This window comes from Theropithecus gelada, chromosome 4 (genome assembly GCF_003255815.1).
Source record: "Theropithecus gelada isolate Dixy chromosome 4, Tgel_1.0, whole genome shotgun sequence".
Taxonomy (NCBI): Eukaryota; Metazoa; Chordata; class Mammalia; order Primates; family Cercopithecidae; genus Theropithecus; species Theropithecus gelada.
Genome location: NC_037671.1, coordinates 21,491,264 through 21,515,499, shown reverse-complemented (window position 1 = coordinate 21,515,499; position 24,236 = coordinate 21,491,264). Strand labels below are relative to the sequence as shown.

The 24,236-nt window shown below is 38.2% G+C and overlaps 1 protein-coding gene across 1 annotated transcript in view; it reads right to left on the bottom strand.

The window, feature by feature from the left end:
* The window catches only part of RNF144B (ring finger protein 144B), an 80,396-nt gene that overhangs the window by 17,570 nt on the left and 38,590 nt on the right, over nucleotides 1-24,236 (bottom strand). Inside the window, exons 3-4 of the mRNA XM_025382465.1 lie at nucleotides 21,996-22,100; nucleotides 11,949-12,009 (exon numbers count right to left, since the gene is read on the bottom strand). Coding sequence (XP_025238250.1) covers nucleotides 11,949-12,009; nucleotides 21,996-22,100 — 166 coding nt within the window. The remainder of the gene's footprint in view (nucleotides 1-11,948; nucleotides 12,010-21,995; nucleotides 22,101-24,236) is intronic.

Genomic DNA, 24,236 nt, shown 5'->3' with positions numbered 1-24,236 from the left:
TACTCCTAGGTTTCTTTCTTGCTTATTTACAGAACTCATATCATAACTAAGCCTCAACTTCAATTAAATTTGGATTAGTCCAAATGACTTCTCCAGGTATGACCTCTTGTGACTATAAGACTGAAAATTAGATACATGTCAATTATTCATTGTTTATTCAACAAAGGACTGGTTTCAGGTAATTGTTAGAGACCCTGGGCATATGAAGATGAAAAATAGAGGCTTTCTTCTTCAGAAGCTTCACAGTATGAAAAGGGAAATAGATGTTTAAAACAAATACAATGTCAAAAAAAAAAAAAGGGAAACCAAGCAATGCAAATAAATGACAGTGCATCCCATGAGATAACAAAAATGAAAGTATCAACAACTATTGATGAGCATCTCTTAGGGGAAGAGGAAAGAAATATTTAATAGTTACATACGGAAAGTTTCTTATGATTTTTTTAATCCAAATATCCAAATGTAGTTTTCCCTTTAATCAACTCTAAAAACAAGGAGTAAAACTAGTCCTTCCTAATCATAAAAGAAAGCAGGAAACACATACTGAGACAAATTACAATGACATTACATTACAAAGAGATAAAGCACCATATAAACAGATCTTTTTAAAAAAAATCCCTGAGGTAGCAACTTTGCAGGCAGCATTTGGAAGCTGTAGAAGACAGAACAGACTTTTTCTGGACATTAGAATTAAAATTCTGTCCTTAAAGAAAACACTAAACAAGGGCACTGGCATTCACATCCCAAAGTGGGATCTTCCCAGCTCATGAGAACCAATTGCTTCTCTTTCCAACTCCAAGTTCAGTGACATTACCTTGGTAGCTTAAAATTAGCCATAGTGGAAGTATTAATATTTCACCGTAGAAACTCAGCCGGGTGTGGTGGCTTACAACTGTAATCCCAGCACCTTTGGAGGCCAAGGTGGGTGGATCACCTGAAGTCAGGTGTTCGAGACCACCCTGGCCAACATAGTGAAACACCTTCTCTACTAAAAAATACAAAATTAGCCAGGCGTGGTGGCACACACCTGTAATCCCAGCCACTCGGGAGGCTGAGGCAGGAGAATCGCTTGAACCCAGGAGGCAGAGATTGCAGTGAGCTGAAATATTGCCATTACACTCCAGCCTGTGCAACAGAGAAAGACTCCGTCTAAAACAACAACAACAACAACAACAACAAACAACAACAACAAAAAACCCGGCAAGCACTACAATCAGAGTTGTTCCCCTCATCCCGCCAAAGACTGTTGACCAACACCTCATTAAATACAGACCATGGAAGTAATGAATTGGAAGTAAACATACCAATATATTAATATAAAACCTACACCCGGCACAGACAAGTCTGGGAAAGTCAAGTGCAGAATTTGCGCAGCATGAAAAGAGGAGAAATCAAAACTGGAACAGCGACAGCTGACTTATCCCTTACAGTCAAACAGCTACACACAGATCATTTACAGAAATTCATAAATGGCATTTTTGGATAAGAAAAGGGAAATTGGTAACTCTGTCTGAAGGCACAAAGAATACTTATGTAATTTGTTTTTCCGTCTTTCTCTATTTTTGATTCACGGTAGGGACCTCTGAGCTCAAAGTACACGTTTTGCTCTTTCAACTGGGTAACTACTAACTTAGAATTGCTAGACAGTATTGTACAACTACAATTGCGACTATACTTAATATATTACATTCTTGAAAATAAGAAAGTAGGTGTAAAATGTTTTCATCACAAAACAATGACTATATAAGATAGATAATGCACATGTTAATTTTAGTTATTTCCACAATGTGTGTGTGTATATATATATATATTTCAAAACATGTTGTAGACAGTAAATACCTACAATTTTATCTGTCAATTTTTAAAAATTCAGTAAATACATGAACAAATAAGATAAGCTCTTTGTTTTTAGTAAATATATATGCAATACAAATGAATAGAGCTAAAAATATTAAGGGTAAAGCAAGCTTCAACTGGTCTTTAAATAAAGGGATTTTAATTCTTTCTTTACTTTTGTGTATTTCCTAGATTTATCTCTTGTCTATGTATTATTGATTTTTGTGAAATAAAAATGTTAAAACCTTTATAATTTTTAAAGATAAAAAATGCCAGAGATAAAGCCTTTGCGATGATCACGTTTGTGAGAACCGGATGACACTGAGCCAATTCTAAGTCTAGCTTTTGAGAGTTACTGACAGTTGCACATTTTTTAAAATTGCATTTAAACCTATAGGTTAGAACCATGAATAAGCAACCAATCTACAGATAGTTTTGATCTGAAAGATTTCCACATTTTATCCAAATAATGCAAACGGAAATGAGATTCTCACATGTAATAAAGCACTTGAATTTTACAAAAGCAGGAAAACCCAGAGTGGAAGTAGCCTTTTGTTTTCACTGAACCCAGCTAGGGTTATCATAGAAGAAAGTGTGGTTTTACTCACTAGAGAAACCATCTAACACAAGACTTCTTTCTTTCCTATAAAATAGAGATGTTCAAGATTGAATAGACACTGTAAATAAGACACTTAACACAGTGCCTGACACGAAGCAGGTTCTACACAAGAACTAGTGAAATTTCCCCCAATCCTCAACCTTCATGTGTGACTTTAGACTCTTTGAAAGGGGACACACAAATCTGTATTTTTTATCATGATGCTTTTCAAGCAATGGGGATTGAGATACCAGTTTAATGGGTTGTGACCAGCATAAAAATGAAATAGATTAGAAAAGAAAATAGAGTGCATCTCACACTAGATTCATGAAACTTTTGCTGGTTCCATCTTGGTGTGTGTGTGTTTGTGTGTGTGTGTGCGCGCGCACGTGTGTGCTGGCTTTCAAAGTAAAATGCATTTATTATTCTGGGTCACAGTTCTATACTTTGAAAAACAGTAACTTACACAAAGTTGGTGCTCTATTAATATCTGCCGGATGATTTATGAATGGATGCAACCTGGGAGGTATTCTATAAACTTCACGTTCAATATTGTTAGGTTCACTATACTTTCATATTATGTAAAGCTCCTCCTTTTGCTTCAAATCTGCATTACCCCTTTCCTCTTCTCACTCTCAGCTGATGACCCTCCTTATTTCACGTAGGAAACAAGCAATTAGAAGAGAACCCATGCACAACAAATCTACTAGCCCATCTGCACTCACGTCTGTAACCTCTCCACCTTCTTTTCTGATAGAGAATATGACCTAAACCTACCCCCTAGTAAATCCAATCCCTCCACCTGGCACTGAAATCCATTTTCCTCACAATCTCAAGGATTTGGCTTCTGCAATTACCTCCCCCATCCCTCTCCTGTATCATCCCTTTCTGCTGGATCATGAGTTCAAGAGAAAAACAAAATAAAACAAAACTCCTTGAATATTCACTGCACCCATTTTTCTTCTCATAGTACCCTGAACCCTCTCCAAGCTGGTACTTCTCTGTCATTCCACTAAAACTCACTTGTCAAGATCACCAAAGACCTCTATTACCAACTCTCAGACCATATCTCTCCTCATCTGTCAATAGCATCTGACCCAGTGGACACTCTCCTCCTTAAACACTGTCTTCACCCAGCTTCTAGATTCATATTTCTGGCCATCCTTTGTCAGTCTCCTTTGCCAGACCACCTTTTCTTCCCCACCTCTAAAACCTATAGCGTCCCAGGGCTCAGTCCTGAGACTGCTTCTTTATCTATGTTCGGTTCTTAGATGAGCTCATCCCATGTCACAGCTTTAAACCTGACCTCTATGTTGATGATTCCAAAGTTTATACTACTGATCCTGACTCATATAATCCAGATGTATCTCTACCAGGGAATCCTGACAGTTCCACCTTCAAAATAGACTCCAAATCTGGGGATTTTCAGTGCTTCTGCTTTCAATATATAATCTACTGTACTGTCTTGGATTCGATCACTACCACAGCCTCCTAATAAATCTCTCTGCTGCCATGTCATTCCATTACCATCCATTCTTGCACAGCAGCCAGAGTAATCTTCTAAAATGGAAATCATATTATGACATTCCCCTGATCCAAACCCTCCAGTGGCTTCCCATCACACTGGGACTTCATCTTCATAATCTGTGGGATCAGGCCCTTGACTACCACTTCCAAATTACCTCCTATGGCTCTCCCCTCTGCTCTCCTAGCTCCATCGCAAGGGCCTCCTTGCTGTTTCCCAAACAGAAATCAGGCTCATTCTTGCCTCAGGGGCTTTGTACGTACCTTTACCTCTCCCTGAAATGATGCTCTTCCCATAAGTATTCGCATGACTTGCTCACATCAAATCAAGTCCTTTTTCAGATATAACCTCGTCAAAGAGGTCTTCCATGAAAATCCCATCCAAAATAGCCTCCCCCATCTATCTCTTTCCCCTTACCCTTATTTATAGAAAAGGATATATCCCCACCATCTAATATTACTTATTTATTATCTAACCTCCCACATACACACATGCACATATGCAGGATCCTTTAGGGCAGAGATTTTTGTCCTGATGATCACTGTATTCCCCATCAGCTAGGAAAGGATTTCTCAACAGCAGCACTATTGACATTTGGATTGGATAATTTACTGTCATGGAGACGTCCTGACATATCTGTTGAGCCAACACACACACACACCCCCCCTAAAATAGAACCAATAAAACTTTTATGAATGATGCATTACATGTTTAGCAGCATCCCTGGCCTCTACCCACTAGATGCCAGTAGCTTCCCACCCAAGTCATAACAATCAAAAATGTCTTTGGACATCACCAAATGTCCCTGGGAGATACATTCACCCTTCTCTGACAATCACTGACCTAGCAAGATGCCTAGAATGATGCATTTGTGTAAATAAATAGAGTGGCATAACAGAAAGATAAGACATAGCATCAGTAAATCAATTTCCCATAATAAAAAAGATAATGATAGCATATGTAGCCAAGTTCTAGATTGTTCAGCCCTACATTCAGATATTTCCAGAGAACAGCAGTAACAACCCAGAGAGATATTTGCAATAGGGCACTTTTGAAGAAGTGCTTCCCCCCAAAAAACAGGGATCCAGACATAGAAGTCTGGCCAGATTCCACTGAAAAGACGTCCCAGCACAGCATGGCACCTACACTTCAGAATGCCCTTCAGTTCAGCTCCTAGAAGAGCAGATACAAGGAAAAGCCAATGTAAGGTATACAAGTGGTCTAGAGGCCAGGTTTAGTAGAAACAGAAAAAATGCAGAAGAGTCATCAGACACCAACAGCCCTGGCATCTAACGGGACTACACAGAACCCAAGCTAAAAGCAACAAACTGGTAGACACCAGTGGGAAGTCAGATTGCTATCACATGAAGAGCTGTTCTTCTTCTCCTTCTCTCCTCACACCAATGATCTGTAAGGAATTTGAGACAAAGTGGAGCCCCATAGGAGTCACAGGATATTTTTTTCAGCACTTTTTATTACTTTTATTGTAAATTCAATTCTACTTCCTGGCTTTTGGCCTAGGAAACACAGTTATAATATAGATATACAAAATGCACAATTATCCAGAAGTTGAAGGTCCGGTTGCTCCCCCTTCAAATTTCTATTCCAATGTTGGAAGAAAGTGAACTGATGCCTAGTCAACTAATTACTTCTGCATCAGCAGTGATGAAAACATCATGTAGCTTTGAGATGGGAAAAAGTTCAGAAATCTAGTAAAAGAGAAACCAGGGACCTGTAAGTCAGCCCCTAAATAATAGTGCCCTCAAAATTTTACATTACTATACATGATTTAGAAGTGATTAACTCAGACATATTTACATCAGAGATAGAGACAAATTGAAAGATGTAAACTGCAATTTACTTACAAAAAGTCAAATTGATTACTGAAGCAAAGCCCCACAGCTATTTGATCTTGAGACTCTGCATGTTCATGTAAATTATGCAACGCAAAGAAAATGCTATTTAAAACTATTTTCTACTTCTGTATTCTAACTATTACTGGGAAACAGAAACATTCTGGGAAATTAAAACTGCCATGAGACCTAAAGACCATATCTGACCTTAATGATTGCTTTCAGTTTTCAAAATCTCAATCTAAAACCCTTGGTTTTCCCACCTGGCACCATCCCCATTACATATGCTGAGTTTCCTTTTGATTCTGTTGTACATTCTCTCTCCTAGCAGGAGTGGTTTTTCTGTCATTCTCCACCATTGTGCCAAAAAAGACATCACACGAACTTTTATTATTGTGGGAAACACCATGCACTTAATTTAATTATCAGCTGTAATAAACAAAACTGTTTTAGTAGACTGAGGTATGGGAGGTGTTTAAAAAAAAACCAAACTGAGCAAAGTACTTAAGCATCACACAGTCTAAAAATAGGGGGAAAATCACTAAAAGAAACTACATAACTACATAGGGAGCTCCGATGGAATAAAACCTTTTATGATCAGATACAAAAGCTGGGGTGGAAGCATGTCACCAAGAAGAAATAAAAGAGTAAGGTGAAACTACAGTTATGTCATAAATGTGAAGACACAAAATGAAAGGAGGCTTGAGGAGAATGCTGAGAACAAAAGGGCTTTCAAAGAAAGATGGAACCACAGCTTGAAGAAGCACTGGAACGGCACCTGGCATAGGATAGACACGCAATACATCAGTAAGCACATAATGAATACAGGAGTGAAGCCAGTAATATTAACAGACAACAACAGAAAGACAACTTCCTATTTCACTTTTTTTAATGAAGGAGAACAATATGACACAACCCCTCTGTAAGAGTTCTTAAACTGCTATATGATAATATAAATAAATATTCAAGAACAGATACATCACCCTAGCGAGGAACAGTTATAGAAAGTCAAACGAGGTCACAAAAAAAGGAAAAGTGCTTAAGAACTCGAGATGGATCATCTTAACCCAATTTAAAAAAAAAAAAACTATTTTGGAAAAGTAGACTCTGGAAACAAGAGGGAAGAAAAATTCTAGCATTAATCATCAGGCATGTACTTGGAGAACCACTGGAAAGTAAAGCAGTGGTCATTAATCCATGCCAAACTTAGCATTCCCTTTTCCTTGTTAATACTGGAAAACTGATGCAGAAAGAGAAAGCCAGAAACATAGTGGTAGCCAGAGGAAAAGTCGCAGATGGGTGGAAAGTGGGTAGAATAACCAACCAATATCAGATAGTGTTTCTTTGAGTTGCATAAGCAGCAAGATGATTTTTGTGCAATCCTATTCAAAATATTTTCTGTCAGACTTAGCTGAAGACAAAGACATAAAGGACAAGCTAATCAAATACGTAACACAAAGCAGAGGACAATTCACACACTGAACAACAAGCTAAAGACTAAAAGAACTTGGCAGACACTAATTAGAAAAAACTAAGGATGATTTTTCATAACTAAGAAATAGTGCTGCATCTACTCTGATTCTACGTTTTTCCAGAGCAGCAGCTATCTCTACAGTTCTGTCTCACAGTCCAGCAATGAGATTTTTCTTTCAGTCAATTCATCATTTAACTCATTAACAACATTAGTGGGTATTTAATGCACCCCCATATCCCTTTATAAACGGTTTCACATTAAATATACATTCACAACATAGATCTCAAAGTCACCTAGCTGATGAAGGTCTTGAGTTTGAGGTAGATAAGAAGTCTATTTTATATACTTTAGATAAAGTTTAGATAGGATTAGATAAAGTGTATCCCAACCATGTAAATTCCATTATGTAGCACTCTATTAACTTAAATTTACTCTTACTTGAAATGTCCATTTTCCAATAATAATTATAATGGATGGTAATGAAGAATTACATGATTACAAATTGCCTTCCAAAATCACCTAAGAGGCCGGGCACAGTAGCTCATGCCTGTAATCCCAGCACTTTGGGAGGCCGAGGTGGGTGGATCACCTGAGGTTAGGAGTTCGAGACCAGCCTAACCCACATGGCAAAACCCCATCTCTACTAAAATATGAAATTAGCCAAGTGTGGTGGTGGGCACCTGTAATCCCATCTACTCTGGAGGCTAAGGCAGGAGAATTGCTTGAACCCAGGAGGCAGAAGTTGCAGTGAGACAAGTTCGTGCCACTGCAATCTAGCCTGCACGACAGAATGAGGCTCCATCTCAAAAAAAATAAATAAAATAAAAACAAAATCACCTACGAGGAAATTGTCTCTGGGCCTCAATTACGTTTTTTATAAAATGAGGGGTTTAAATCAAAAGGTCACTAAATCTAACACACTGCAATACTTTATGACAGTAAGATGTCTAATTAAATTTATATTTAAATTATAGGGTTTTACAATTTGGCAGTTCCTCAAAAAATAAATGTAAAATTACCATGTGATCCCATAATCCCACTTCTATTACTTTACCCAAAAGGACTGAAAGCAGAAACTCAGATAGTTACCCCCCAGTGTTCACAGCAGCATTGTTTACAGCAGCCAAAGGTGGAAACAACTGAAATGTCCATCAACAGATGAATAAACAAAATGACGTTAAAAACATAAAATGGATGACTCAGCCTTAAAAAATGAAATTCTCATATGCTACAGCAGGAATGGAACTTTGAAAAACATTTATTAAGTAAATAAGACAAATACAAAAGGACAGCTATTGTATGGTTCCACTTACATGAAATATCTAGGATAGGCAAACAAGAGAAAGTGGATTAGAGGTTATTAGGGAGGAGGAATAAGGACTTATTGGTTAACGGCTACAGAATTTGGGACCACGAAAGAGCTTTAGAAGCAGTGGTGATGGCTGCCTAACTGTATGAATGTGATTAATGTCACTGAATTGTACATCTAAAAATGGTTTAAATGTCAACTTTTATGTTAGGTATATGGTTAATAACAAAAAGAAAAGTACAGAATTTTAACATTTGTATAGATGAGGAAGGTTAGCCACAGGCTATGTGGTCTTAAGCAAGTCTCAATCTGCCCTGTTTTCAGTTTCTTCATCTATAAAGTAAGAACAACAACATGAATTGTCAATGCATGGGATCCATAGTGGGGCATCTGCCTAGAACTCGTGAGAAAAAAAAAATAAATTCCATGTATGAATAAAACTATTTGATCAATTTGTAACAGAGCAAAGTAGAAATATGCCATCACCACCTAAGAAAGACAGACTGGCTCAGAGGCCTGCCCAACTTAATTGTAGCCAGACTGAACATATTATCATGTCTAATGAAAGAATAAGCCAGTCACAAGCAGGTTTGAATACTACTTGAAAACTCAAAAAGCCAACCACTATCTGGGGAAAGAGTGAAAATCTTGGCCAATGATTTTCCACATCTACCTTGCCCCACATAAAGATGGATGGTGCCAATTAACTTCAAGTGTTCTAATCCCACTGACAACAAGACAATCAATAATATCTATTTCAGTATGATGTTTCCTGAAGAACAATATGGTTATCTCATGGGGAAAAAAAGTGTACAGGAGAAGAACATTGAGAATAATTTAATTTAAAGGTGCTAACTTTAACTTATTTTTATTGCCAACGACTGTTAAAATTTTGAACACTGAGACACAGGAAGCACTCACAGGAAGTGCTTTACAAGTATTAATTTACATAATCCTCATCACAACCCTATGGTTTAGAAATGCTCGTTATCCCCATTTCACAGATGAGGAAGTTGAGATGCAGAAATATTGAGGATCTTATCATGGTCACACAGCTTACCAGTGGTGGAGCCTGCAATTGCACTCAGGCTCTTAGCTACCATTCTAAAATAAACCAAAACTTTATATTCATCAGTGAGAAGCAACCCACAGAAAGCTGTAATTCCTAGTAATATTAGAATATTCTAATTACAAAAAGCCATTTGAGGTAACAGATGTGTTACCTAAAATGTAAAACAATTAGGAATAAGGCCTGTTGCTGACATATGGGGCAGTGAAGTTAGCCGGGGAAGTAACAGGCAGTCACGGGAGGAGAGAAGTGCTGATGGAGGCATGAGAATACTATAAATAGACTGAGTCCCAGTGACTGAGTAGGACTGACATGGTTGATAGGTCACATCTCACCATTTAAGCAGCAGCCTGAAAATCCAACCTAACTCTTTAGGCTTTCTCCGGGTAAAAGCCCTCAAATCATGGTACTTGCTACAGCCAGTCATCCACAGGGTGAATACTGGGAATGTCCATGTTCTAATTATAATTGATTTTTATAGTGGAAGATATTGGGATAAAGTGGGAAAATGGCAGGGCAGATGGTTGATGCTCTTATCTTTAGCTATCACATCTGGCGTTATAATACTCAATCTAATCAGCCCATGTGGATGGATTAGAGAGGGTCAATATTAACTACCCCCATCATTAACTTATCACAGGACAGAAGCATCAGATTACATCATCATCCATTAAACCTAAAATCCGTCTGACTCCCTGGTTCTGATTCCATGTTCAACATTATAAACTATTATTCCTACTTCCCATCTGGATATACAGCAAAAACGTACCCACCATTTGGAATTCAAACAACCTAGTCCAAGATTTTTTTTTTTTTCCTGTAAATTTAGCTTAATATATCAGCCTTATGAGTTAAGTAATCCACCCATGAGATGAATCTGGTTTTGGCTGCTGGATTAAAAAAAAACACACATGTAAAAACAAAGTCAGTGTTCTTCTCCTAAAAGACCAAGCCAGATCTAGATCTAAGGTTGCGATTAACAACCTATGAATCCCCAACAAGCATTCCTACTCTACCCCTCTTCATGCTCTTATGTTTTTTTTCTTTTTTCCTGTAAGAATTATTTTTCAGGGTAGTTGTAAAAAGTAAATGAGGCCGGGCGCGGTGGCTCAAGCCTGTAATCCCAGCACTTTGGGAGGCCGAGACAGGCGGATCACGAGGTCAGGAGATCGAGACCATGCTGGCTAACACGGTGAAACCCCGTCTCTACTAAAAAATACAAAAAATTAGCCGGGCGAGGTGGCGGGCGCCTGTGGTCCCAGCTACTCGGGAGGCTGAGGCGGGAGAATGGCGTGAACCCAGGAGGCGGAGCTTGCAGTGAGCTGAGATCCGGCCACTGCACTCCAGTCTGGGCGACAGAGCGAGACTCCGTCTCAAAAAAAAAAAAAAAAAAAAAAAAAGTAAATGAGATAAAAATAATTGTACTGACCAAACTTATTGGCACATGACAAATATTCATTTCCCCCCCGCCCCCGCCACCCTCACCTCTAGACTTTACTAATCCATATTTAAAAGTTAGCAATCAGAAAACTTTATGTTCGTGCTAGGCTTCAGTTTAATATACTCAATGAGACTATACCAGTCCAATGAGTTCTGGGAGAAACAATTTTTTTCCTACTTCTGAGATACTAAGAAATAGTCCATTTACCTCAAAAATAGATTAGGGTATGACAAGAGGGAAATGGCTCCTAAAAAATACCTGTCAAAAGCCAAATGAAGTAAAAACATAATTCTTATAGCTAAATAGAAAAGTTATATAAGTTCCCCCAAGTCCAAAGTCAGAAAGAAAATCAGTCCAATACATTGTAAATTGCACAAGAATGATACATATCCACAGTCTGTTATTACATGATTACAAAAGTAGTATCAAAAAAGCAGGTGGTGAGTATTTTGAGGAGCAGTAAAGATGTTTTGGCTGGTAATGTTTCCAAGTGATCTTCAAGAATCGAAAATTAGTGGTAAAACCCATTTTGAGAGTCACTTTCTTTTGTATTATTGTGATTACAAAGCCATCTAAATTTCGCAAAACCTTTCTTACATAAGCCAAATTAAAAATACAAAACAAACAACATAAGGAAAGTTCTGTTTCCTGCTATTCTGCATTTTTTTCTGGTGGTAGCTGAGAGGCTTGAAATTTTATGTTGCAACTACAGTATCCTCCTTTTGGAGTACCCGTGTGGCTTTGTTGACAGCCGACAGCTGCCTTTATCTTCCATCCCGGTTAGTGTAAAAATGACACATGTAAAACCACATTCACCATCAGGAAAAAAAGAAGAGTTCATACCTCTTTCAAATTTTAACCTCTGATAAAGCTGAAACTGGTCCACAGGTACCAAACAGGCAATCTGAAACCAGAGACATAAAAGGTTGAGACTTCAGTCATCATAGAGCCCTGAGTTACCAGCCTTTTGATTTCTCTTTCTGGCTTTGCTTATTATACTTCCTCTACACCAACTGTTTGCAAACCTCTTTTTCTCTACACTGTTCATGTAGTAAAACACATGCAACAATTTTCAAGTCATCCCCACTCCACCACCACAGCTGAGAATCACTGCTCAAGGGTTCTCATTGATCACCTTCTATCCTTCAGTCAGTAGCTACCAAGACCGGACAACAAAATTTTATTACAGGTTCTTCTAACACTATTCATATTTATATATTAAAGATGCTTCCTTTCTCTATATCTTCATTTAATAATTTTTTGAAGTTATAGTTCTAGCTTTGGAATCCTTAAAAACTAAAGTCAGGTAGACAGCAACTCAGGAATTATGCAAATGTCATTTGTCACCTAGGAAAGATTACCTTTTAAACAATATAAAAATCATTTATTCTGACAAGAGTCACTTCCTGGAGCCCCCGGTTATGGGACATTGACATCCCAGACCCCAGTAGAAAAGAAATGCCTAAAATATTTCTTGCAACTAGACCCCTATTCCATTTCAGATGGCAATATAAACCAAAGGTTTACTAGTAAACAACAATTCATACTTAACTGAATGACATTTCAAATTACTCATTTTTAAAGGCAGATGCAGGAAAAGCTAACTGCTCTTAAACCAGCATTCTAAACATTTTAATTCCATTGACATCAAATGTAAACATATTGACATAACTTAAAGATTTACATATGAGAAAATTAAAGGATTTGATATTAGCCTTCCAGACATCCAGTGAGTTGATACAGGACAGAGTTTTAGTCCTGACAATTCCAACTCGAAACCATCAACTTTTTTTGGCACAAAATATACCTACATTGACATTCTTGCAACTAAGGAAAGGACATCTGCTTTGAGAACACTGGAGTAAGAAAATGATGCAGCTAAAATTGTACTTAACAAATATTATACCTTTTATAATGCATTCAAAATCTAATCCTTTCCCTTATTCATTTCACAAATGAATCTAAGTTAGCTAAAATGTATAAAGGACCACAAAACAAGTTTGGTCTTCCTCATTCCACATAAAGTATGGTAAAACATAACTTTAATTATAAAAACATTTTTATCCAAATTTTCTTTCTCCAATTGGGGAGAAAATGTTGCATTTTCATGTGGTACCTTAAATTAAAGCTCCTTAGCATTTTTACAAAAAAACAAATTATGCCCAATATCATGTTATATGTATTTTACCATAGTTCTTTCAATGGTATGGTTGGACTTTCATCACATTGAAAGTCAAGTTTATTCATCTGTTATAATGCTACCCAGACATCTTTCCTGAAAGACAAAGGTGTCTCAAATAAAATTCAGAGTTGGAGACAGAAGGTACAGGCAAATGAAGTGATAGGAAGCATTTAGGAACCAGAGTTTAGTTCCTGAATTTGTCACTAATGCATCATGGGTGGAAGACAAACAAATGCTATGTCAACTGCTGGATCAACATGACTTGGGGATGATACCACCTGGGCCCAAGAGACTTCAATAGTATTCTATGAATCTTTTTTTAACCACCCACCCTCTTTGATTCTAGAAGACAGTCCTGTACCCCACTCACCCTCATCTAAAATAGTTTTTGGATTGATGACCTCCTTTTAAATCCTTCAAAGTCAACCCCTAAAAATTCTGATTCTCTTTTCGATGATGAGCAATTTATATAAAAGTCAAATACAGTTTATGGAAGACAAGGCAAACAGAAGATGTTTTAGATACAGATGCAATGCTAATGTGAAAAATGACAGAAATTCATGCAGTAAAAAGTAAACAACTGTAGAGATGAATGTTTAATTTTAAATTAGAAAAATAAATTTCATTGGAGTACACACTATTGCCAACAGGGAAGTCATAGATTTCTAATTTTTGGTATTTTATGCTACTTTGGATTTCTTATTGAAGTCAAAGGTTGTATGGAACTAAGACTTACTAAGGTAAATCAATTTTTTAATTGAAAGTTGTGATTACAAGAAGTTAATTACATTGCTTCTCATTCTATTTTGTCCTTTTGGAATGAAGACACCCACAGAATGCACCATTCTCTTCCCCAGTTCCCCTCATTTAGACTTACATCTTTTCTATTATTATTGTTTTTTAGGAGATGAGGTCTCACTTTGTCAACCCAGGCTGGAGTACAGTGGCACAATCATAGCTCACGTTAGCCTTAAACTTCCAGGCTCAAGCAATCCTCCCTCCTCAGCCTCTCAAGTAGCTGAGACTACAGGCACGCACCATCATAATTGGATAATTTCTTAATTTTCTGTAGAGATGGGGTCTCACTATGTTGCCCAGGCTGGTCTCAAACCCCCAGCTTCCAGTGATCTTCCTGTCTTGGCTTCCCAAAGTGCTGGGATTACAGACATGAGCCAACTGCACCCAGTCACATTTTTTCTAAATATCTGTTGACAGCTTACCATGAGTAAAGCTTTGGTCTGGAAGCCTGGCATACAATGAGGCAGGACATACAGAAGTACACTCAAGGGGCTGAAATTACTTAGAAAGCAATAAACATAAGATTCACAGAAGGTCTACCCCTTGATTTTGTCTGTTGGATTTTGCAGAATAGAACTAATTTTCTGAAATATTTCTATTATACTTTTGGCTTTAGATGAGAGCTGCACAAAAACAACAACAACAACAACAACAACAACAAATGATACAAAATGTTAAATTCCTGGTTCCACTGTCATTTGGAGCTAAGTCACTATTGCTCGAGACCTCCATTTCTACAACTGTAAAATTGAAATATTAATCCTTGTGTTAGGATGATGATTAGAAGACTGAATCAGGCTGCAGGTAAACGGGCTACAACCAATTTTTTGAGGATATTCACAAGTACTCTAAAATTGACTGCTACACCTGACAATCCTAGAGAATAAGAGAGATTATAAAGAGGTATCTTGTGGTATACATTTATCTTCTTTCTGCCAACCGAGAATTTCCAAATCATTCAAAATCACACCAGACCATTACATAAAAAGTTGCAAAACTTGTATAGAGTTACCAAATGCCAATCCCTCAACTTCCCCTAATGATAACACTTCCTAAATTTAGTTCCTAAATGCCATTCCAACTTCCCCTAACGATAATCATAGTACTCAAATAATGAAATTTATATTTTGACACAATAGAATTAAAACATCTTCAGGCCTTATTCAGATTTCACTAATTGTCCCACTAAGGTCTTTTATTCAGTCTAAGATCCAATCAAGGTTACCAACTTGTATCTAGTTGTGGTATCTCCTTGACCTTCCAATCTGGGACAGTTCTTCAATTTATCTTTGCCTTTCGTGACTTTGATGAGTTTGAAGAGTCCAGGCCAGTTATTTGTACAATGTTCCCCTAATTTGGATTTGTCTGATGTTTTCTCATGATTAGACTGAGGTTATGCATTTTTGGCAAGAATATCACAGATGTGTCCTTGGGGCTATCAGGAGTTACATGAGGACAACATGTCTCATTATTGATGATGTTAACTTTTTAATGTGGTTAAGGTGGTATCTGCCAGTTTCTCCATCATTTGGAATTAACAAGTATCTTGTAGGGAGATATTTTGAAACTATGCAAAATCCTGTTTCTAATCAAACTTTGCCCACTAATTTTTGTATCTACTGATAATTCTTGCCAAAAATAATTATTACTGTAATATTTGCTTAGTGATTTTTCTATTTCCATCATTCATTTTGTACTGGTGATTAAAATTCCACTGTAAGAGAAAGCTGTCCCTTCTCTATTTATTCATTTTTTAAATTTCAGTCAGCATAGACTACAGACATTTATTTTATTCAGTGGCTTCTAATTCATTACTAACCAAATCCATGTTCGAGCAGTAAAAGCAAAGCTCTCTAGGTAATTCTCAGCTATCATAAGACCACTATCCTCAGATCAACTACTTAACAGTCTTCAAAGTTAATTTTTGCTACTTCTCCTTTGAAAGCTGTGCTAATTTAATGTTAAACAGAAATTTATCTCTCCTCCCATCCAAGCACAAAAGACAACTTTTGCTCCTCATCATCATTCTAGAAACTCTTTCCAAAGGGGGGGAAAAACCCAAACTTTAATTCAAAGATAAAATACATTCAGTTTCATGTTAATAGAGTAAGAGCAATAATATCAGAATAATAACAACAAAAGTTACTAACTTTATCTCATAATCACTATTTTGTTTTGTTTCATTTCCGATAAAAATGAACCTTATGATCCTTCTTAAATACTCAGTTCTGCCCAGGTAAGGTGGTTCATGCCTATAATCTCAGCGCTTTGGGAGGCCAAGGCGGGCGGATCACTTCAGGTCAGGAGTTTGAGACCAGCCTGGCCAACATGGTAAAACCCCATCTCTATGAAAAACACAAAAATTAGCCGGGCATGGTGGTGGGCACCTATAATCCCAGATACTTAGGATGCTGAGGCAGGAGAATTGCTGGAACCCAGGAGGTGGAAGTTGCAGTGAGCTGAGAACATGCCACTGCACTCCAGCCTGGGCAACAGAGCAAGACTCTGTCTCAAAAATAAATAAATAAATAAAGAGAAGAAGAAAAAAATACTCAGTTTCTACTCAGCTGAATGTCTTCCCTTTTCCATTCCATCTCTAGCAGAGCATATCCAGGGAAGCCAGACCACATCTACACACAGGAGTGCTGTAACAGTTACACATAACTGTGAATTAATCTCTCTAACGTACACAACCAAGAAGAAATGGAAAGTCAGGCACACCCTGTTAATCAGTATTAACCACAATCATAACATTTAAACAAGCATCATGATCTACACTAACACTGACCTTACCCACCTCCCACCAACCCCGTGCAAAAAAAAAAAGAGAGGCAGAAAGGGGAGCCTGCTCACCACAAAAGTATTGATGCCAAAAGTGGAATGAGTACCCATAAGAAATGTTAATAAATACAATGTATATTGCGTTTTAGTTAGGAAAAAAACACTCAATTAAAAAAGTGAAACAGAAGTTGGGGATAGGCTTTAGAGAAATGTTACCCATCAGAGTCTGGAAAGTCCGGACAGAAGGAAAAGGCGCCCAGACTTCACTTAGGTTTGGTCCTTCAAATCATGCTTCCGCTACAGTTGCTTTTAAAAAATTAAACAGGGCAAACAAATAATAAAACATATCAGTGCATCTGGAGATGGAATTGACCACTAGTAAGTAGATCATTACAACCTGTCGAGGTTTGGGCGATTTGGAGGATGCTATGACTTGCAAAATGCAAGGCAGGGGAAATAACACTCACCTTGCGGATCAATGTCTAATCACATTAACATAGGAACTAAAAATGTTTTCATAACCCAGAGAACGAGAGCTGGTCTTCCTAACAGAGAAGAAAAACAGCACATTCGCCCATTCACCTGAGTGAAACTAACAAGGTGAAGTCTCTCAACTGAATATTAGATAAAACGTCCTGATTAGAAACCACATGGGGGCATCACTGTCTGAGAGGCAGAAGGCAAGAAATGGAATTCCAGGACCACAGATCTTCGCAGTCCACTGTAGAGGGCGGCTTTCGCTGTTCTTCGTTTCACGTGTGCTACAGAAGTCGCTGTACATGATCTAACCAAGATCATCTTTCCACATATCATCCCCTGCCTTTTCTCCCTCCACTCAGTCATAAGTAAAAGGGACACATCCATACACTCACGTGACACATTCAACCCATTGTGGCTTAGTTTTCTATGTGCCATTAGTTAAAGAAGAATCTTAGAAATCTTATTACCCACTTATACAGTTTTAAGTACATTTTAAAACACAGTTTTAAATACTTTCTAAAATGTAATTCAGCCAGGAAACTCAAAAACATCTACTAACTCTGGCTTGGCGGATTCCTCTATCCCCACCATCCCAAAGGTTTACTTTTCTCCAGCCAAGACATATTGCAGCCAAAGGTTATTACAGACACACTCACCCCTTCCCATTCAGATCCTTACACCACAGTAACAGGAATATGGCCTCTTGCCTGGGCATTCTCATCCTTCCTTTGCCCCAGCTTCCCACCATGACAATGGGAAGGAAGAATGTTAAGAGATGGCAAGTGGAGGCAGAGGATGTGGGAAAAACACTTGGATTCCCTATCACTGTAGCCAACTTTCCCAAAGCTACCCAAATAAATATGCAATCTGAGTAAAAACTATATTTATTTTGCAAACATAGCTTCAAATTCCCCAGTACTCGATCCCTCCTCCACCATACCTCTAACCCAGGTCTCCAGAGGGCCCTGCCCTAAATCCCCTCCTATAGAAATTCTGAAGCCTCCATTCTTGGGCAGAGCAGCTGCACCCACCCTTTCTCTGGTGCACACTGGGGCACTAGCAGTAAAAGGCAGGCTGGTCATTTCAGTGTTCCAGGGCTAGGAAAGAAGATTAGTGAGTGAGAAGCTCTTCCCTGCCCTCCACTGACACCTAGCAATTGGAAGAAGTTAAAATTCTCAGGCCATGTAATGGCAGGTACTATTCAAATAGGTATATGCTCTCACCACTCAAAATTTACACAGCCCAGACAAATGGTTCAGGCTTTCCCAGGAAGTGATGGATGCTACTTCAACAAACTATACAGGAACTGCTTAAATTAGACATCACCTGTTTTAACAGGGCTACTAACTTCAAGTAAGGGCTTTGCCTGAAGTAATGCTATTGGAATAAACAATCTGTGTCCTGCTTTTCATAATTTCATGTTGGACACGACTACGAGATCAAGTACATTGGAAAAGGTCTGCAGAGCAAAAGCTAAAAGTACCAGATGATGCAATAGAGGAAAGTTTTACTTTTCCCTGGCTCCTAGTGGGTTCACCTCTAGCCACAAGTCCTCCTGAGTCACTATCTCTCAGCAGCTTCCATGACACTGAAAGGGAAGCTGCCATTTTCTACCATTTCCTATACATGGGAACAGTAGAGTCATCCCTCAGTATCTGAAGGGCACTGGTTCCAGGACCTCCCATAGATGCCAAAATCTTCAGATGCTTAAGTCTCTGAAATAAAATGGGGTAGTATTAGAATATAACTTATGCACATCCTCTCTCCTGTATAGTTCAAGTCATTTTTAGATTACTCATAATACCTAATACAATGCAAATGCTAGGTAAATCATTATACTGTATTGTTTAGGGAATAAGGACAAGGAAAAGTCTGTCCATGTTCAGTAAAAATATTTTTTTCTGAGTATTTTCCATGTGCAGTTGAATCCCCAAATGCAGAACCCATGGACACTGAGGGTCAATTGTACTTGAACTGGGCATTAAGTGCGTCACTAAGGAGGCTACTCTTGATAGATAAAAGTTAGGAGGCATAATCACAGCTGAGCCAATTTGGAAAAATCAAGAAGGCAGATACATGGAGCACAGCCAATTTTGTAAGTTAGACCTGCATAAGGAAGTGCTCAGAGGAAAGAGCTTACATTCCTGCCATCCTTTGAAGATGAAGAAATGTTAGACTTAAATGCATTTGGTAAGACAATGAAGAATGAAGAATCACGTGTTGTAATATAAATAGCAGCAGGACAAAGGGAACCAGGCTTAATCAGAATTATTTTTAACAAGCAAAGTATATTTATGTGTTACCTGTGTAATTAAACATTTTTTAAAAGGTGGAAGGCAAGTAGTAGTCGTGGAGATAGAACCTAGTCAAGCATCTGTGAATGAATCCCATTGTGGTATATTCAATAATACATAGATTATAAGCCACATGTTATAATTGTATGCAATAAAATCTTGATCTCAAGCAAGTTAGAAATGAAGGTGGTACAGTCCAATTCATGTGTGTGGTATTTACTTTCAAAGGGGGAGGCCTATGTAAACTGATACAGCTACCTACATCTCCAATATAATCTTCTATTCCATTCTCAATTCAAAATGATTATCAATCACCACTACCACATATTTTTATCACTGAAAAAGACAGTAGCAAGTTGATAGAGAACACTTGATTCTTTTTTTTTTTTTTTTTTTTTTTTTTTTGAGACAGAGTCTTGCTCTGTCGCCCAGGCTGGAGTGCAGTAGTGCAATCTCGGCTCAATGCAACCTCTGCCTCCTGGGTTGGGAGGCGTAATTCCTGCTGGGATTACAGGCACCCGCCACCATGCCTGGCTACTTTTTTTGTATTTTTCATGGAAATGGGGTTTCACCATGATAGCCAGGATGGTCTCGATCTCCTGACCTCATGATCCGCCCACCTCGGCCTCCCAAAGTGCTGGGATTACAGGTGTGAGCCACTGCGCCTGGCCTCCTTTTGTAATTTTTAAGACTCATTATGGGTTTATCTGGTTTTAATGTCTAAAAGTAAAATTGCTTTTAGAGTAAAACTGGATAAAGAGAACCAGAAGGACAGAGAAGGTATAGAGTGGGGAAAGGATAAGGAGAACAAAGGAGGGGGAAAATACAAAGAGAAAATGTCTATTCAAAGAAAATGAAGCCAGATGTGGTGGTTCACACCTGTAATCCCAGAACTTTGGGAGGCTGAGGCAGTAGGATTGTTTGAGCCCAGCCTGGAAAACATAAAAAGACCCTGTCTTTTCAAAAAAAAAAAAAATTAAAAATTAGCCAGGCATGGTGATGCACATCTGTAGTCCCAGCTACTCGGGAGGCTGAGGTGGGAGGATCGCTTGAGCCCAGGAAGTTGACGCTACAGTGAGCTGTGATTGCACCACTGTACTCCAGCGGAGGCAACAGAGGAAAACCAGGTCTTAAAAAAAAAAGAGAGAGAGAGAAAGCAAGAAGCAAGAAAAAAAGAAAATGAGAAGGCTACTTAAGCTCTGCTCTACAGAATTGCAAGACAGACACTACAGCCCGTCCTGATCCACTTGTCTGGGTACACTGGTCCCTTACATTAGATCCTCAAAATGTCAGTGCCTGGTGGCTACCGTTTACTGAAAATTCTAAAACACTAGCCATGTGAACTTTCTGCACTGACGGAAATATTTTATTCTGTGCCGTGCAGTCTGGTAACCATTAGCCACATGTGACTGAACACTCAGCAATTACTGACTAGCATGATTGAACTAAATTTTTAATTTCATTTAAATCAGTCTAGGTGTAAACAGCCACATGTGGCTAGTGGCTACTGGATTAGTCAGCACAGGTCTAGAATACAGGTATCCGATAAATTTCATGGGCTGTTTTTGAAATTGAGCTTCCAATTAGTAAGTCGTTTATCATACATTCTATCTACCTACCTAGTTCTATGCCCCCACTCCCATTTTTCTTTAAGAGATGAAATCTCACTCTATTGCCTATTTATCTTTAGGGTATTACAATTTACAAGACGACTCACTACTCAGCCTCTGTATGAGTCCATTCTCACACTACCATGAAGAAATACCCAAGACTGGGTATTTAATTGACTCACAGTTCCACAGACCTGGGAAGGCCTCAGAAAACTCACAATCATGGTAGAAGGGGAAGCAAACACGTCCTTCTTCACATGGCCACAGCAAGGAGTAGAGCTGAGCAAAGGGCGGAAGCCCCTTATAAAACCATCAGTTCTCACAAGAATTCACTATCATGAGAACAGCATGGGGGAACCGCCCCCATGATTCAATTATCTCCACCTGGTCCCACCCTTGACATGTGGGGATTATTACAATTCAAGGTGAGATTTGGGTGGGGACCCAGAGCCAAACGATATGAGCCTCCTAACTTCACATTTGGTAAATTTGATTTCTGGCACTTTTGCCTATTCTACAGCTTCTTCAATACTCAAGATGGTATATGTAAATAGAACTGAGATAAATGACAGCTTTAACAGTCTGTATAAAAAATCCAAAGGTATGTTGCAATAAAGTGCTCCTTTAAAAAGTTAACCTCTGTATTTTCTTGCTAGACTCCCTGGTAGGGAAATACATCAGGGCTCAAGATCCTAATAAATAACATAAATAGGAAAGAGGGGAAGATAATGGCAGTCATTCATACCTCAGCTTCCTGCAGGGTCCCGTGGTTTAGGCACACCATGTCAGGGCAAGTGATGGGAGATCCACATCCTTCTCGGATTGCCAGCTGCATGTACTGTTTCAGGCACTGGAAGTTAAGAAAAAAAAGACAATTACCTATCCCATTACAGTAGCAGAAAGGTTATATAACAGAACCACCACTGCCTCTTCTTCCTTAATTGGCTGTCCTGAGGCTCTTGTACTCAGGAAACTTAAGTTATCACAAGTGTGAATACTAAGAGCCATCACTTTGGAAAGAATGCAGACAGGCAATTAATTATGCATTACTTCATCTTAAGAGTTTATTCAAGTCAGATTTCCCTATGCTCACACATTTCAGCCACCATAGATTAGGAAAAGAAAAAACACTATTTTCTAACACTAAAGGCCTCCTCCTTTTTGAAAAAATCCTGTATGAGTTCCTAAGTCCATTTTTACCTAGTGGTCCTCTCCATCAAAGTTTACCCAAAACTAGAACAGAATGCTGGGACCCTTGCACTGAGCTAGCCACACAATCAAAGTAAGCTTAAGGCAGTGACATTTCTAGGACCACTCTTAAGAGCAAGTGCACCTGGAAAAGATAATGTCAAATTTGGGAAAGTCAGGTGACTTCCTGCTGACTGGGGACAGCAAAGATAATTTGCTTCCCAAAGACAATGATGCATTGTCTCAAAGACATTATCTCAAAGACAATGAGACCTTCCCAAAAATATGGGCCTTGGTGGATGCCATGTAAAGGAGGTTTGAGTAGGAAAAAAGGCACTGGTCCCCAGGGGAAAGAAGAAATTAAATAGAAAAAAAGAAACCCAGAGAAGAAACTGAATAGAAAAAAGAAACCCAGAGAAGAAACTGAATAGAAAAAAAGAAACCCAGAGAAGAAACTGTATAGAAAAAAGAAACCCAGAGAAGAAATTGAATAGAAATAAAAAGAAACCCAGAGAAAAAAATGAATAGAAAAAAGAAACTCAGAGAAGAAATTGAATAGAAAAAAGAAACCCAGAAAAGAAATTGAATAGAAAAAAAAGAAACCCAGAGAAAAAAAAGAATAGAAAAAAGAAACTCAGAGAAGAAATTGAATAGAAAAAAGAAACCCAGCGAAGGAACTGAATAGAAAAAAAGAAGCCCAGAGAAGAAATCGAAAAGAAAAAAGAAACCCAGAGAGAAAAGGGAGAACACCAGGAACAAAGTTGGTCTGCTCACTGCCTGTTGTGTCTGGATGTTGGACAGTGGGTGGAGATGTGAGTCTGACTGAGAAGTTAGGAGAGGGACTGATAGCTTTATGGAAACCTCAACGCCTCCCCCTATCCCTCTCTACCCGTCCGCACAAGAAATTGAAGGCAGTAGTTCCAGGAAATAAACCTCTAAGTAATCCAAAATTGGTTCTTCAACTTCCACTAATTTGCTCATAATTGGTAAACCTTTTCTACATGCATGACAAAAAAAAAGTCAAGCTCAAATGTTTGAGGAGTACCTTCCACCAAAAATACATAAGCCAGCCACTGAAGCAGCGACTCTTACAAAGTGGTGATTATTTACAACTGGGCTTACATTTTTCAAACTTATACATTTATGTATCAACTTACTGCATTAAAAATATTGTTGTTGCACCAACGTTTTAAAAAAGCACGAGCCTAAAGTAAAATTCTAGGGTCAGAATACTGATGATGTAATTATGAAATCTATCCCTGTTACTGACCATCTTTACTCATTTTTTCCATCTGAAAATAAAACTAATATCACTATTATATTACTTCAGAAAACTAACCATGTATTTATCTGATTATAAATAACTTACAGTGTACTGATGAATCAATGACTAGGGCAAACCATTTAAACCAGACTTGTATCTCTTCAAATAGTTAACAGGTTTTTTCTCCAAGGAGTTAATTTTTTCTATAATATTCACCACAGCAAAAACTAGAAAATAACCTAAAGACCCAAAATAGAACACTGAAATAAATGTTGCTAAATTTATGCGATAGAATGTGCAGAATCATGAAAAGAGTCTTCAAATGATGTTCAAAAGACATGCACAAATGCTCATGATTTAGTATAAACTGAGGAATAAAAGGTATCTGGGAACAGAGATCCTTTGTGGTCACTCCTCCATTGCACTTGACCGCCATATAGATACTGTGTTTTAACCCTGACCTTCTTGTTCAACAGAAGGGAGAAAAATCACTTGCTCTAGGATTTACTGTGCCAAACATGGTATCCACCAGCG